At 48.5% G+C, this 16107-nt stretch overlaps 1 protein-coding gene across 4 annotated transcripts in view; it reads right to left on the bottom strand.

Annotated features, from left to right (window-relative positions):
- The window catches only part of LOC119386236 (ras-specific guanine nucleotide-releasing factor 2), a 403649-nt gene that overhangs the window by 18226 nt on the left and 369316 nt on the right, over nt 1-16107 (bottom strand). For all 4 annotated transcript variants that reach the window (XM_049413775.1, XM_049413776.1, XM_037653567.2 and 1 more), the window contains 9 exons: nt 12106-12332; nt 9615-9697; nt 7612-7687; nt 7329-7528; nt 5224-5498; nt 3786-4053; nt 3106-3312; nt 2436-2737; nt 279-656 (listed from right to left, as the gene is read on the bottom strand). In XM_049413775.1, coding sequence (XP_049269732.1) covers nt 279-656; nt 2436-2737; nt 3106-3312; nt 3786-4053; nt 5224-5498; nt 7329-7528; nt 7612-7687; nt 9615-9697; nt 12106-12332 — 2016 coding nt within the window. The remainder of the gene's footprint in view (nt 1-278; nt 657-2435; nt 2738-3105; nt 3313-3785; nt 4054-5223; nt 5499-7328; nt 7529-7611; nt 7688-9614; nt 9698-12105; nt 12333-16107) is intronic.

Genomic DNA, 16107 nt, shown 5'->3' with positions numbered 1-16107 from the left:
ACCATAACACCTGCTTTTATTGTATAAACATGCTAAATGCCCCTTATGTAATACCTCAAACGGGGTCTCTAAGGTATTAAAATGAATATTGTGCCACATGCTTTTTCTGTCTTCAGTGACACTGAAGCCAAGGAATGATCTTACAAAAACGGGCCTCTTGATCAGCTCTTCTTCCTTCGTTCATTACATATTGCCACAATTTTTACATTACAGTTTGGTGTGTACAATCGTACAAGGACCGCTCGCAAAGCAGAGAGCATGGCCCGGGGGGCCCTCACCGGGTATCTTGAGGTCTGCGCCGACCGCACTGGGCAGGCGGCTTCCGGCCCTGCTGGCCGGTTGCGAGCCCGGGGGCACGGCGCCGCCGCCCGCCGCCGCTGCTGCGGCAGTCGCGGCCACCAGCGGCTCTGGAGGATTGGAGGAGCCCGCGGTGGCCACGGCGAACGCGGCGGCCGCGCTGGCCGTCGACGAACGTCGCGTAGAAGCCCGGGACGAGGTGACCACGACGCCCGCCTTGCTGCTGTGCTGCGGTGAGTCGGGGTACTGGAAACTGGATCGGGGCGTCGACAGGATCGTCGACTCGGTCTGGAAGCTCGAGCGAGGCGTCACCGAGACGCTCGAGCTCTCCGTATCGCTGCTGCCCCGCTTGCCCTGGGCTGCATACACAACACAATCGTCATGGTGTGAGCACAGAACCGTGCCGAACGAAAGGGGACTGGTAACTGGTCAATCTCAGGGGCGTAGCCAGAAATTTTTTTCGGAGGGGGGGGGCTCCTTGATCTGAAGTGGGGGTCGGGTAGGCCGATGTGATCGAGTGTCATTTTGAGCTCTGTATGCCATGGCAAAAAAAATTATTTTTCGCCCCTGGTTACTCTGCTGAAACGTTCCGTATACGGGGATTCCAATAATTTCACATGTTTCCTAACGGAATCCACATATCATATATTTCCGTAAGAATCTTACGGAAGCATACGGAATGATTAGGATGGCATACGGAACGCTTCAGTTGGAGGTGACCTACGTGAACATGTGCTTTTAAGCCTGTTTCACATGCAGCGATTTTGCTCCAAGAGCGGAGCGGCTGCCGTCGCGGAAGCCCAAAAACAGGTTTTTTAGAGCGACCAGTGGACGCGCGATCGAGATCGCCGGAGTTGGAAAAATTCGCTAGCGGCAGAGCGGCTGCCCAAGGTCACCCAATCGGAGAGCAGTGACGTGGGGAGCACGTGATTGCAGGGGCGGAGTCGAGGAGCGGACGCGTGCGCCAGGAGGAACTCGGTTTCCTAGCAGACGACATTCGCTGTAACGAGCTGGCAGTGTAGAAACGCCTTTCTTTTCGTTTTGTTGTTCTCTACTGCGCTTCCATCAAAGCAAACAAATCGTTTGCACGTGTCATTTTGTTCTTTTGTATCTTTATCGAATCGTGGCACCAACACAGGTCCGTACAGGGGGACCCTACGGCACTGCGCACTTGTTGGTCGCATGTTTCAGTCTTTTTTTTTAGGGGCGAAGCTCCTTATAGCGGCACCCGTTCGTCCCTCGTAGCGTAGTATGTAACCAGTCTTACGCTTTGACCTGCAAGGTGGTGCCGGTGGGAGATTTTTCCTGCGAACAATAAAAAATTCGCAGCGTTAGATAAAAGCCGACTTCTTCTGTCTCTCATTCCCATTAGCAGCCATTCTTTACCTCCAAGGTAGTGCCTGGTGAGCTGTGCGTGATTAAACAATAAAAATTTTGTCAAACGCCGTTGATTGATGCAACAAAAGACGCCAGATGTTTTGTAAACGCAAAACGAAAGAACGCCAGATGTAAAGCAAAACGAAAAGGGCTTGGGCAGATGGCAATGGTTTTCTAAACAATATTCACAGCGTACATGTAAAATTAAAGTCCGCTGCAAGTCGAATCTCATCGAACCTTTAGAAGCATCACGTGAATGTATTAGAATTGGCATACGGAACGCTTCAGTTGGCGGTGACCTACGTGAATATGTGTTCACGTGCGCAGTATCCACGTTTAAGTGTGATCATCGTCGAATAATGTTGCCGAGAAAGTTGCATGCAGGGTCCTTTTTTTTCTTCCCTGTCTACCAAGCACTATGTTATCTGTCAGTTTGCATATGTGCGAATAGCTGGCAGAGGGAGATTGTTACGAAGGCGACATGGTTGACATTTCCGAAAATCGAACATCAGTGTACCAACGCTGTTGTTACTATCTAGAAGAGGCGTCAACAAAGAGGAAGAGAGAGAGAAGTATCGAAAAGCCGGGATCAGACGCACGTCCGGTTTGCTACCCTGCAATTGGGGACAGGAAAAGGAATAGAACTGGGTGAAGATGAAGGGGGAGGGGGAGAGAGCAGCATAGTAGCGCGCACACTTGAACGTGCTTATAGCTTCACTGGGGCACTATCAAAGGAAGAGAAGAAGGCCTACTGCACTTACCGCCGCGCACACGCAGATAGTTCATGACGTTGGGCGCGGACTGGCTCGAGGTCATTGGCGGCGGCAGCCCCCGGGCCGCAGGTCGGACGTCGGTCGGGGGCTGCTGCGGCGCGGCGCGGGCCGGCGAACCCGTGCACACTGCCGACGCGACTGTCGCCGCCGAGGGCGGTGGAGTCGGCGGCACCACGGGTTGCACTACCGGCGGGGCTGTCGTCGCAGCTGCGGGGGGCGTCGGGGGTGGGGTCTCGTCGTGGGCGCTCTGCACGCTGTCTTGCGTCGGAAGCCGAACGGGCGCACTCTTCCTGCACGCCGAGCATAGACATCTCAGTAGAGAAGCAGTGAAGACGTACTCACTGGGAGGGTCACAGATGATGCACACAGATCTACAGTTGCTATAGAACGAGGACCATGCCGATAACTTGATCTCACTTGTTGTGCTAGGTGAAGACGTTTTCTCTACCGACCTACTGCATGCATTGTCCAGGCATGACCGATTTAATAGAGCCAACCACTAGACTCTGAGATGGGTATGCTTGTGTACGCACTTTCTTACTCAATACGCATTCACGACTGTCTAGATACGCGAACATTTTAACACCGCTTCCAGCAACCTTTTTTTTTTTGCGTACGCCGAAGGATAAGGCGTCGCGGGCGGCATCGTTGTACTGACCGGCTGGGGCTGGGCTTGGGGGACTCGTTGCTTCCCACGCTGCCAACGAGCGTGGCTGTGGACGCCGTCGAGCTGAGGTTTCCGGGTGTCGATGGGCAACTAGCGTCGGCACTCAGCGTGTCCGACGAAAGAGAAGCCTTCGGCGCCTCGAGCCGCGGCTGCTCCTGCTGGCTCGCCGAGGGGCCGCCGTTGGTGCCCGTCAGGCTCCTGCGAGAGCCAAACGGCCGATATATAGCCGTATACCCTCGCACACCTGGCGGGTCTGGCAAATTTAAAAACCTTCCCGATTCCATTTTCATAATGCGCGCTCGAACTAATTATGTGAGTGGCCTGTGTAATCACATTTCAGCAAACCCATGTTGTAACTCGGTTCAAGCTCCCATCATCAGACACTTCGTAAGGCGGTGTGGCGGTCTACAAGAGCCAGAAGAAAGCACTGTTCACCAGAGATGTTTTACGTGGATATGATTTCTCCAACAACGCGGGGAAATACCATTCTCGCTGTGGGGAGCTTCGCGCTCCAGGCCTCGATAGTGCGAGTTTTACTTATAGGCCTTCCTACACACCTTAACTCCCAAGATCTAGCAGACAAATTTCCCTCCCGATTTCAACGAATTAGTTCACTCGTTCAAGGATAAGACAAAGAATGGAATAGGAAGGCTACGATGCAGCGCACTTACATGGGCATTCCGACTGCGGTGGCCGCGGCGACCACGCTGGTTTCGTGCAGCTGCATGAGGTGGCCGAAGAAGCCGGTGTCTTCGGGCGGTGCCAGCGTGGCCCCTTGTAGTGGTGCGCCGCCGGCGTTAGGCGCGGGCAAGGTGTGAACTAGGCCGCCCGTGGCCGGCTCGGGGGTGGGCGGGGGAGGCGGCAGGATGGGCTCCGGGCTGGGCGACACGACTTCGCGGATCCGCTTCAGCGTTTGCTCTTTCAGCTGCTCCTCTTCGACTGGACGACAAGGCACGCGCGCTCTCAATTTCTTTCTCGCGCAGTGACTTCGCACAGAAAGGCCTATCGACAGGCGAACAGAAAGTTCTCTGTACGTTGCTTTTACGGGGTAGCTGTTAGAGCCGAGCTCAAACGATCTGTTGATGTTCGCAGCATAGCGAAGGAGGGCGAGGAGGAGGAGGGTATGCAAAGCATAGCATATTTATGTATAGGCTAGTATAGCAAGGGGGTGGGAAAGGGAAGTGGGGGTGAGGAGGAGGGGAGGGGTAAAATCATAGCGTAGCCTTGTGTAGTATAGTATAGCAAGGAGAAGGGAAAGTGAGCTTGACGAGGAATGGTGTGAGGCTGAGGAGGACGGAGGGTATAGCATAGTATAGCGGAGGCCGGAGGAGGAGGAAGGCGAGTTGGAGGTTGGAGACATGCAGGTGGTAGCGGAGAGGAGGTTCCTTCAGTGCTAAGCCATGCCCATCTCCGCCTAGCTTTGCATCACTCTGAATTTCATCGATGAGGCTTTCCGCAAGTAGTTCACAGGCTGCTACAAGTGCACAGTCCTAATTCGCAAGCCAGAACACCCCAATCCAATGCAGTTGATCCAAGAAAAATACGTACGGAAGTATAATCAAAATTTGCAGTACACTGTAACATAGGGGTACAATAAGCACACAAGAAACAGGGAAGAGATGGTTGAAAGTGCCACGAGAGACCACGGTGTTTGTGTCGTCGGTTCTCATCGCCTGTGCCCGGGTTAGCACACATCGATTTCTTTTCAAGATGAGTCCAATAAGTCTCGTGGTCGCTTAGGAAGGAGAGGATGAGGTGATCTTATGCTGCTAGTGCTTGCTACCACCCCAATGTAAAGCCGTGAGGCGCTGTGGGCATGAGTAAATAAATAAATAAATAAATAAATAAATAAATAAATAAATAGAGGCATAGTGGCCATTAAAGGAGGAAGATCGCAGTAATTGATTATTCTAAAATTTCTCTGTAGTCATACAATTAGTATGTGTCCATTCTTTAGAAATTATTCGTTTCTTGGCCAATCGCCCAGGGTGGGTTTGAGCCAGTGACGTCAGACATCATCTTTCTACACACTAGTGTGCAACCGCGGTCATGGAGCGGGTGAGAAAATCGGACGAGGAGTGCACCAGTAGTGAGGGAGGAGAGACGTACACTTTCGGTAGCTGAGTCTCCAGTGCTGCTGGCTTCGCGAGACCTGCTGCACGACTTGCTGCACGTGGTCGGGGGCGCTGTGGCCCTGCTGAGCGTCGCCTGCCTCCGAGAGCATGCTGGTTGTGCTGATGCGTCGCGAGTAGTCGTACTCCACCACCAGCATTCCCATGTCCCGGTCTTGCCCGGCGCCGGGCGCGCCGGCTGCGGCGCCCGCCTGACTAGCGGCCGCCCCCCCGGGAGGGCCGCCGCCATCGACACCGACTGCGTCCAAGGACCTGCGCCCACGGCCAGAGTATACCGCTGTTGTGGTGTACTTTTCGAGAAGGTATCGGTGATCTACAGCCACGCTATCACCACTCTTCTACAGCAGCATGCACTTTACAAAAATTCACCAAGTGTGACATCCCTACTGGCTTAGTAGCTATGGAGTTCAGCTGCTAAGTAAAAGGGTGGGAGTTTAATCCTCGACCATGGTGGCCGCACGTTAATGGACTAAAATGTAAGAAACGCCCATGTACTGAGATGTAGGGGCACGTCGAAGAACCACAAGTGGTCAAAATTAATCCGGGCACTGTGTATTGCAGTTTCAGCAGGTAAAACCAGAATTCATTAATATTAAGAGTAGGAAGGAAGGAAACGGAAAAGGTGAAGGCAGGGAGGATGGTGGATGGATGGATGCAACTTTATTGATTGTCCGGCAAGGTTTAACGCGACCCGGGCTTAGGTCTCCCACGGGGGAACGTCAAGGCCTTGCCTCAGCGCCGTTTCATGGGCTTGCTGGACTGCCCGCATTTGGATGCCGAGGTCTGAGCTGCGCAGAGCGGCGACCCACCTCGACGACAGGGTCTCCGGGGTCATTCTGATAACTATACTACGCTCCCACAGCATGTGTTTGAGTATTGGTTAACCAGAAAAACTTCCGGTTGGCTACCCTACACTGGGGGATCGGGGAAGGGGAACAGAAAGATGAAAAATAAAGAGGAGGGAAGGGAAGGAGACTAAAAAAACATGGTTGATCCCTCCGTCATAGGAATCGGAATAACACGAAAGTAAAGCGTGCCCTTACAGAAGTAACCGAATGTTTACTGTACAGTGATATAAGAGAGATTGCACAATGTGTATTGATGTCTGGCAGCTATAGCACCGTTTAACGTGGATGTGCCCACTTTGATGATTGGTGGTACATCTCCATCCCGACGACTAACGTCCCTGCTAAATGATTAAACAAACCCTTGTGGTAGCTGTAGTAGTTAACGGTGAAAGCGTAATCAGAGAACTAGGTTTGATAGCCAGAAGAGCGTCGCATATTGGACGCAGAACTTGGTCGCCATCCCGCGGCATGTTAAAATGTGATTGAACACGACGGCTGGACTAGAGGGAAACGCAAAGCGCGTCGTGCTGCCCCGGTAGCCCGGCCGCGATTTTTAGGGGCGAGCGCGAGAGCGGGGAACGCGGTGTTACAGCAAGGTGAGGCAAGCGTACGTCGCAGAGCTATGAGCGAGGCCGACGCTTTTACGACGCTTGGCTAAGGTCGCCACCTCGCGGTGTGTTAAGGCATTGAAAAAATTGAACTTCTTTTGAAAACGAGCCGAATGGGAGGGACGTGTAACGCGTTGCAGGTTCTAATCGCGGAGGCCACAGTAATGACGAATTACTTTACTTTACCGCTAACAGAGTGCAACACCACCCCGCCGACCGGGAGAGTGGTAGATATAAAAGGCGCGTTTGTAAAGCCTCTAGAGTCTGTGACCGTGGCGCAGTGGATAGCGCGGCCGGCATATGCTGTTGCGGAGCGCGCGGTCATGGGTTCGACGCCCGTTGACGGAACTTTTTTTCTTTGCCATCTGATCGTGTAATTTTTTTCGACGTCATTTCCGTGACGGAAATACGCCACTGAAGTCTTGGTGGACCCCGGCATAAAACACTTTCGTGTTAAAAAAGAAGAAGAGGCAGAAAGGCAGGAGTAATACTGCGCCTATTTGTTTATTGTATAATATTAAACTGATGTGGAGAAGCTTGATATAAAGAATAAGGTAAATAACAGGCGCATTGACAAAGCTTCCTGGCGCGCGCGCGTGTGCAGGTCATTCTAAGTGGTCACTCACCCTGTTGAGTCCTGAAGCGCGGCGCCCATCGCGTTGATCTGCAGGTCCGGATTGTAGTGGACCTTTTTGAGCGCCTCCAGCACCTTGACACCGTCGGTGAAGACTCGGTACGTGAGCAAGAATGTATTCAGGAAGTCGATGCTCAGGAAGCGCAGGTCCGTCAGGCGCTCGAAAAGGCGCTCGGGACTCGCGTAACGGATCTGCACACGCGTCAATTAATGGGCTGTGTACACGCACGAGCGATCTGCCTGCCAACTTGGTGGAGGGGGGCAGGGACATTTACCTGGGGCAGCTTGCAGGAGTTGAGTGTACGACTGAATCGGATGTCCACGTCGTCCTTGAACAGCCTGGGGTCGTTCCTGTAGCACGAGGAACCTTTATAAATCAGGCACCACGTTAATCACTGCTAAGTCTATCGTAGATACATTTGATGCGCTGAAGACTAGGCACAGTTTAAAAAGTGTCCAACTGAACGATAACATGAAAAAACAACAACAAAGATTTGTCCTTCTAGAATTATCTCAGCACCTTGTGCTCTTTCTGTGTATTATATATTTGGGCTGTTAATTTAGAAAGCTATATCAAGATAACTGGGTTTCCGTTATAAAATATTTTTGCACTGGAAGTGTTTCAAAGGTAATTCGTTTCATGACGACACAATCTTCATCCTCTTTTCTCAAATAAAGACATCTCATCTGCTGCAAAAAGAAAAAAAAAGACATATACAGAAGCTACTGGGTTGAAATGTTTCTCACTTTCAAAAACAGCTTAACCCTTTCACACGCCACCTATGAAGAACTGTCTGTAAATGCGTCAAATCGATACAACGTATTTCAAGGCAATTGATATTCTATTGCAACAAAAATGATGTCATAATACGATAATCTATGTGTTATAGTAGTTATTTATAATTAAATTGAAATTAAATATCTATTTATTCTGAAGTCATTCACGTCTTGTTTTTGCACAAATAGAATCAAATCTCAGGCTAAAAATACTAGTGCAAATTCGTTTTCGGTGATGTCAGTTCTGAGCAAAGAAAAATCACGTTTAGACATGGCTCGTGGGAAGCGGCACATCAAGCGACTCGTCGAACGTGGTAGTGCCTTCAGCAAAGTAATCGTATGCAACAGTACACTGCAAAATGAAGTTAAATGAAGACAAATTTATTATGCAGGAGGTTCAATTAATCCAAAGCTCTTTCTTAGCCACTAGTCGATACGACTAACAAAAACAAGTGGTGCACACAAATGTACTACATAGCCTGTCAAAGGGTGAATTATTTATTACAATGAAACTTTGGGTAGGTGACTCTAACCAGTCGTAGCCAAATTCAGCGACGTCATAGGCAGCTGCTCAGAATGAAATACTACTCAACTGCATATTTCTTTTATCTGAACATGGTGGAGGCCCCGTATTGGCTTTTCTCTTTTTTAAAATATAATTTGAAGTGCAGTGTGACAGTACCGCTTGGTGTAAAATTTTTCTGGTCTTCAAACTGCACGCCCTAGACCACGTGTTTTGATTGTGTTAAGCATCCAATGAGACGATTATTCACAAATATTCCACTCTATAACACGATGCAATTTTGTTTGCAAGTGCTGTGTTTTACAGCAAACTGCTTTCATTGCGTTGTCATTCCCTAACCGACACATTGCTTTTTTGTAGTTGCAGTGTCAAGGTTTAGAATAATATTCATACCAACTAACATCTCCGTGCGCCGATAAAATGAAATATAAAGTAGATATAAAAAAGGAGACCAGTTAAATGTTGGAGCGCAAGATATGAAAATTTCTGCAGTCTTTCAAAGCTTCCGTTTTCTGCAATTTCGAGAGAATATAAGAAGGTGAAAAATTCATGCTTCCAGAAAAAAAAAGAGTCTCTGTTTAATAATTTTACGTTACTGAATGTAAACTCAGTGCTATAATTGGTGAACCACCACATGAAGTACGAAGGGTGAAGTACTGCCGATGAAAATTATCGCCACAGTGGTCTAGTGGTTATGCTGCTCGGCTGCTGACCCGAAGGTCGCGGGATCGAATCCCGGCTGCGGCGGCCGCATTTCGATGGAGGGAAAATGCTAAAGGCCCGTGTGTTTAGATTTAGGTGCACGTTAAAGAACACCAGATGGTCAAAATTTTCGGAGCCCTCCAGTACGGCGTCCCTGATAATAACATGGTTCTGGGACGTAAAACTCCAACAATTAAAACTAGATGACTTCTTCGGAGCCGTTCAATATTTAGGCTGACAAGGACGCTGTATGTCTATGTTGTCTGCGTCACGTACCTGATGGAATGTGGCATCGTGACCGACGAGGCGTCGCTCATCGTGCCGTGGAAGAGGTCGTTGAAATGCACATTATCGATGCACTGCAATAAACAAACCACGAAACGGGGGAAAATTGCTTAACAAGCGCAATTCTTAGTTGTGCAAAGCAGTAGCTCTGCAATCAGAATAAAACATCACTCAGCCAAAAATGTCCTTATAAGTGCTGCGAATTATAACGAGGAGATTTGTTTGATGCACGAAAACATTGTGACATGCAGAGCGCAAGTACTCCACAGTTATTTAGCTTTAAAGTAACTGAAAAATGTGCACTCGACGATGGCAACGTTGATGTGAGATTAGGTCACGTCACCGTTGTCATTGTTACTGTATCGCCACGTTGATGCGACGTAATATCACATTAACGTGGCAATGCAGTAACACTATTTTTGCTCTTTCCTGCAAACTTTACGAACAAGTCGCCTGCTAAGTTCGGCGTTATAACGTGCAAAGTGTTGAAAATTGCTAGAAGTGAGTTGTTTGTTACCATCGAGGAAACACCTGTGTTGTCATTTTCAAAACAGAATTTTATTGCTTCTGATTAGCAAAGTACCACGAGAGCCGTCGCGCCGTAAAAGAAACACTAGTCTTAAACAGCAGACTTAAGAAAAATGTAAACTGAAGGAGCGTAGTTAGGGTTTCTAGTACTGGTGTTTTCGTTTTCTTAAGTCGTGCCCGTTTTTTTTTTCTTTTTGCGCTTTCAAACGAGACCTACATAAGCCGACTGATCATTAGCGTACTCTCTTGGGGAAATCGCTGTAATACTTTGTGTGCATTTCCACGCTATATTCTTTTTTTTTCGTTTTTTTTTCCTTTTCCCTTTAAGCAGGCGAACCCGGCCCACTGCCTCGTTGCTGTCGCCTGTAAAGCGTGCACCACCTTCAGCTTTGCTGCAGCAGGTGAAGCATAACTTAGGGAGCAAATATGAAGAGTCGCGTCTTCAACAAACCCCGGCCGCTAACATCTGGCGAGTAAGCACCTTTCAACATTCGCGGTAAAAACAAGCAAAATATTTGGCCGTAGACGTACGTGTGAATTAATGTTCAGCGTCATCCCTTAAGCGGGACAACTTGCAACTGAACTAGAATGGCTACTGAAAGAGTGTACTGCATTGCAACACGTCTTTCAGGGACCAAGTACGTTCACTGCTATAGTTTTGCTAAATGTACGTTACTCAACGCTTTAGCAGCAACAAGGACTAGCGTGGAGGGTCATTCGTTTCTTCAACAGCAAATTAAAGGAGTGCAACGGCCCTGGTCTCGCGAATTTAGTAACGTACACGCTTAATTAACTGGAAGAATGGGGGAAACATAGATTAACTTGATTACTGCTTATTTGACTAACCTAATTACCTCACTGAATAACGCTTGATTACTGGAAAGAAACAGAGAATAAGCGCAAAGACGACGATGACAGAGCAAATACGCAACGCGAGCATTGAGGAGCGCTTGCATGGTTAACGTTATCTGGGTATTCTTTCTTCACAGACTGTCGATTACAACGATCACGTCACATTAAGTTGCAGCAGGTTACACAAACAGAAAAATGATGTCCTGCTAAACAGACTTTTGTCGCCTGTTCGCATAGCTTACTTTGTTAGGGCTCTGTTTCTTTTCACGACAGAGCCCACATTTTCCCTTGGCGAACTTCTTTCTTTTTCTTACGTTTACTAAAAAGCTTCGTGGCATTACAGTGTGTTTTGCAATATTTACAAGTCTGAGTGCCGCTTATATCGTACTTATTTTCTGATCGCGTACAGAAGTTGTGTTGTAGTTTGACGAGTGGGCAGTTAATATAGCGTGACACCGACAAAACGAAGAATTTTACACTGCTATCAAGCGAGCAGGCTGTCGCTGGTCTGCGTTCACCGTCCATTTACTGCTCACGACAGCGCTTAGTTAGGTGCAGCAGCGTTGGCTGTAAAGCAACTCGATGTATACAGCCAACAATAAGCGGACGCTAGCCCCACATTTCGCGTAGAACTTGAGTGTGCACACACTGCACTCTACCTACAACTTTCTGCAGGCGCTCGCGCTTTGTCATGTGCCACAGCGGTCCAGAGACGTCTCGATAGCTGGCACGCGATAAGGCACTTTCGCACCGCACCGCGAATACTCGCGCTGTACTGCACCGGCTGCACTTTGCACGCTGCAGGAGCTGCAGCAGCAACAGTGGCGTTTGCTGTCTCCCACGGGACGCCTGCTGCCGAAGCGGCTGCACTCGGCACCGAATTCTGCACGGCGCTAGGAGCACGCTTCGCGCACGAAGTGTGAAGAGCGAGCGAGCGGGTGGTCGAAGCGTTGCTAGGCTTACTCTGACCGGCGCCCACCCACCGCAGTTGACAACGCCAGCGGTGACGACGCTTCGGGCGAGAGCACCACCGGCGATCGCGACGATCGCGATCCGAAGCGCGTTAACCATTATCACACACGGTGCGTGCCCCGTTCATCACCTGGCTAATGTCGCTCGTCCAGGCCGCCTTTTCCTGCATGGTGGGAGCGACTAGCTGCACCGTCACCGGCGGCGCGGTCTTGAAGTCGACGATGATCTTGAAGTCGAGACCGCCATAGTCCTTCTGTTGCCCCGACCCACCACCGGATGTCGCTGTTGTCGTGGCGGTGGAGTCGCCGCTGCTGCCGAGTCCGCTCGTAAGGCTCGATACCGAACTCACCGAGCCCTCTGCACCGGAAGTGAGAAGGAGGAGAGGATCGTTGAGAAAGGGAAAAGCGCAACAAACACAGCAACAACGGCGAGACACTCCGACTCCCCGTGGTCTGTTTTATTTTAACTGCGGTAAAGGATGCGCTCGCTCGCGCGATGCCGCGCCTCTATGTGGCTTCGTGAAATTAAGAAGACTTATATCGACCGCGGATCGTCGGCCGGTCGATGGAATTATGCCGCCGCAAAGTCGAGAGCGAATGCGTTTTCTTGACAAGGCACTATTTAATCGTCGCTTTCTTTGAGATGACGTTTCAATCCCATGAAAATCTTCAACCTGGAATACGTATCGCTTCAAAAAAAATAAAAAATAATAAAGCGGCTTAGGCGGAGCGAGAAAAGAATGCATTTGTTTTGTGTTACATTATTTATAAAGCCCAGGGGACTTTCTGTGGCAGATTTCAATTGCAGTTTTGAATGGAAATGAGTTCGACTTTCCTTTTTTTTTAATTCGACAAACACTCCGCAAGTGCGTGGGTTTGTGCGCGCATGTGTGCTCCTTATTTCTTGAATATTTTACATTAACTCTCCATAATTCCTGTCTTCATGGCCGAGATCACTTATTGCGAGACATGTATTTTTGTTATTTTGTATTTCTTTTTCATTTTATTTTTTTACATAGATTTTCTGGCACATTCTTTTAGGGCCTTTTTTCCACCTCTGTCCACTCTCTAGAAGAATAGCATGTAAGCGAATTTGCGCTAGCTAACCAATATAGTTTTCAATAAAGAGCCTTCTTTCTCTCTCTCTCTCTCTTGCAGAAGGGCATCAAATAAATGCATGCAGCCCTCTCTGCCGCAACTATTGCAGAAATGAATTTGTTATTCGTTATCTAGCGGGTAACATCATCTGAAACATTTGCCTTTAGTTTGACCTCCACAGACATCTCTAACTGATTTTCCTAATAATAATTGTTGGGGTTTAACGTCCCAAAACCACAATATGATTATGAGGGACGCCGTAGTGAAGTGGCACCAAAAATTTCGGCCATCTGGGGTTATTTAAAGTGCACCTAAAGCTAAGTACAGGGGCCTCAAGCATTTTCGCCTCCATTGAAAATGCGGCCGCCGCGGCCGGGATTCGATCCCGCGACCTTCGGGTCAGCAGTCGAGCGACATAACCACTAGACCGCCGTGGCTGGTTGTAACTGATTTCCTTAGTACCAGGTAATGTTCATAAAATATGACGAATGTGTGGCGCATGCATAGGCTCAGGGTAGTTAGGGCGCACTTCCGGTCCTTCAAGTGGTACGAGACTTGTGTAAACCGCCAGTACTTGCGACCACTGTTTTGCCTCTTTCTGTTGATGTATACAACAGCACAGGTGCATGCACAGCATCCTTTGTAACAGCGCATTTAGTACTACATACTGTACAGCATTGAATGTGTTTTTTCATATCATGTATTGTGTTTAATGAATGTATTTATGCCGGTGATGATTACCGAGATATGCGATGAATAAAAAAAACTTCGAAATAATATTTAAAAAAAAGGAGCAGCTTGCATGGTGGCGCAAGGCTGGAACCAACAGCGGAGCTATTGTTCGACCTAGTTGCTTCTAAGTTTTTGCTAGTAATGCCAAGCTTTTGTTAGATATGCTAAGTTTTTGCTAGTGGTACTAAATGTGGCTAGGCTTGGCTATTCTCCGGTTTCGGTCGGTTCCCCACGCTACGCGCGTGTTACGTGGTTTTGGAGAGAGCATGTCACGTGACTAGCTCTTAGAGATGATGGGATTTTAGTCGCCTGACTAGCTGTAACACGAGATTTTTGGCGGGAACGTGTCACGTGACTAGTTGTTGCGTAATGTTACGTGATTTTTAATAATAATATCTGGGGTTTATGTCCCGAAACGAGGGTATGATTATGATAGACGCCGTAGTGGAGGGTTCCGGAAATTTCGACCACCTGGGATTCTTTAACGTGCACCTAAATCTAAGTACACGGGCCTCAAACATTTTCGCCTCCATCGAAAATGCAGCCACCGCGGCCGGTTACGTGATTTTTAGTAACGTGTCTAGTTGTTACGTGATACTACGTGACCTTTAGTCACGTGACTAGATGTTACGTAATTTTCGTCACGTGGTTAGATGTTACGGGATTTTTAGTCATGTGACTAGCTGTTGTGTAAGGTTACGTGATTTTAGTCCCGTGACTTGTTGTTTTGTGATGTCACATGATTTTTAGTCACGTAACAGACGCGCCCATCATAGTCATCGCATTCCACGGCCGGACAAATTGGCGCACGTGTTGCGAAGCAGAAGAGGATGAAGAGAGCGCGTGCGGGTTCATGATGCTCATCATTTCTGTTCGCACTACCGGCGCAACGAAAAGCTGTCTCTGGCTGTCGACCCCCGAAGGTTAACGCTTATGGTAGCGCCGTGGGAGAGCTTTCTAGAGATTGCGAACCGGCTCCGAGCGACAAACTCTCCGGAGACTATCGTCGTTGGCACAAGAGCACGGACCAAATGACTCAAATAAAATTGCGCACATCTTTTTTTTGTCGTTTCAGTACTCTTTGTCGAGAGATTGCAATTGACTTTTTAAAGTGCCTGTCGTTTCGAAAGCTTCTAAAGTCAAACAGAGCACTTTAAACCTTTTAGAAATCTGTGCTACATGTACAGTAATGCGAAAGAACTTGCCGGGCTTGTGAAGCAAAACGCTTTTTTTTTTTGTCTCGAGATGCTTTCGAAAAGAACTCGCGGCAGAGATACGTCAGGAATACGCCTCTTTACACAGCCCTTGCACTAACGCAGTGACGGTGATAAGGAAAACGTCCATTAAAAAAGCTTTTGGTAAAGAGCTCCTTGCTGTATAGTGAGTGATTAAACCTTAATTATTGCTCAATACGGGAGAGTCCTCCGAACATGGGTTGCCAGTGCAGCGTTACGTATTAGCCCTTTGCAATAATATATTATTCAAACCTTATATATCACGTGCGCAGTCTTTTGGAGAATACTCAATTGCGCAATGCCTGTCGCGAAAACGACTCTGTAAATTGGACGGGCTGCCGCTTTTATGAGGAAATATAACCGCCCTTTCATTCGTGAAAAAAAAAAAACCGCTAAAAGAACTGTAGCGGAAGAAGAGAATAAAAAAAAATCGCCATAAATTTTGCAATGCGGGCGCACGTGCTGTCACGACGGTTAATGCTTTGGAGGGATCGGTTTTCAATGAGTCGGCGGGAAAGCGGACCAGACTGGTAGTAAAGTGTGGGAAAAGAAAACTAAATTAAAAATAAGTGCCGTATGAATACTATGCTGGGTACTATCCATTTTCTGGTAGGTTTCTGGCCGGTGTGTTCGTTTCAGACATCGGACAGAGAAAATGACCTTTTTTTCCCCCTCCAAATTACCTTTTATTACATTTTTATCTCGTCCAGAGTCTCGAAGTGTTTCCTAATGCTCCTGGGAAGAAGAACGTCTGTTTTCTGCGGTCTATAATGGGAGGCGGCCGACGAAAGATGAGGACAGGGTCGTATAATCCTCCAGCAATTCTTCCTCCGCAGCCGCGCTTCTTCCCACCCGCTCGGTCTGTGTCTGGTATACGCTTTTTTTTTATTTCGTGATTTAGGGAGGCCCTCTCGACCCGTGGCGTTGAGATTCGTGTAAAGCTTGAAGCCAGTCGTAAACAATGATCCTTCGAAACCTCGCGCCCACGAACAACGCTTTCGCCCCCCGCTTTACAAATCTCGGCCGGCATTATCTGCTCCCCCAGAATGTAGTCCTTTTCCCCAACGC

This window comes from Rhipicephalus sanguineus, chromosome 3, assembly GCF_013339695.2.
Source record: "Rhipicephalus sanguineus isolate Rsan-2018 chromosome 3, BIME_Rsan_1.4, whole genome shotgun sequence".
Taxonomy (NCBI): Eukaryota; Metazoa; Arthropoda; class Arachnida; order Ixodida; family Ixodidae; genus Rhipicephalus; species Rhipicephalus sanguineus.
Note: the sequence above shows the minus strand (reverse complement) of the source record. Positions and strands in the feature narration are given on the sequence as shown.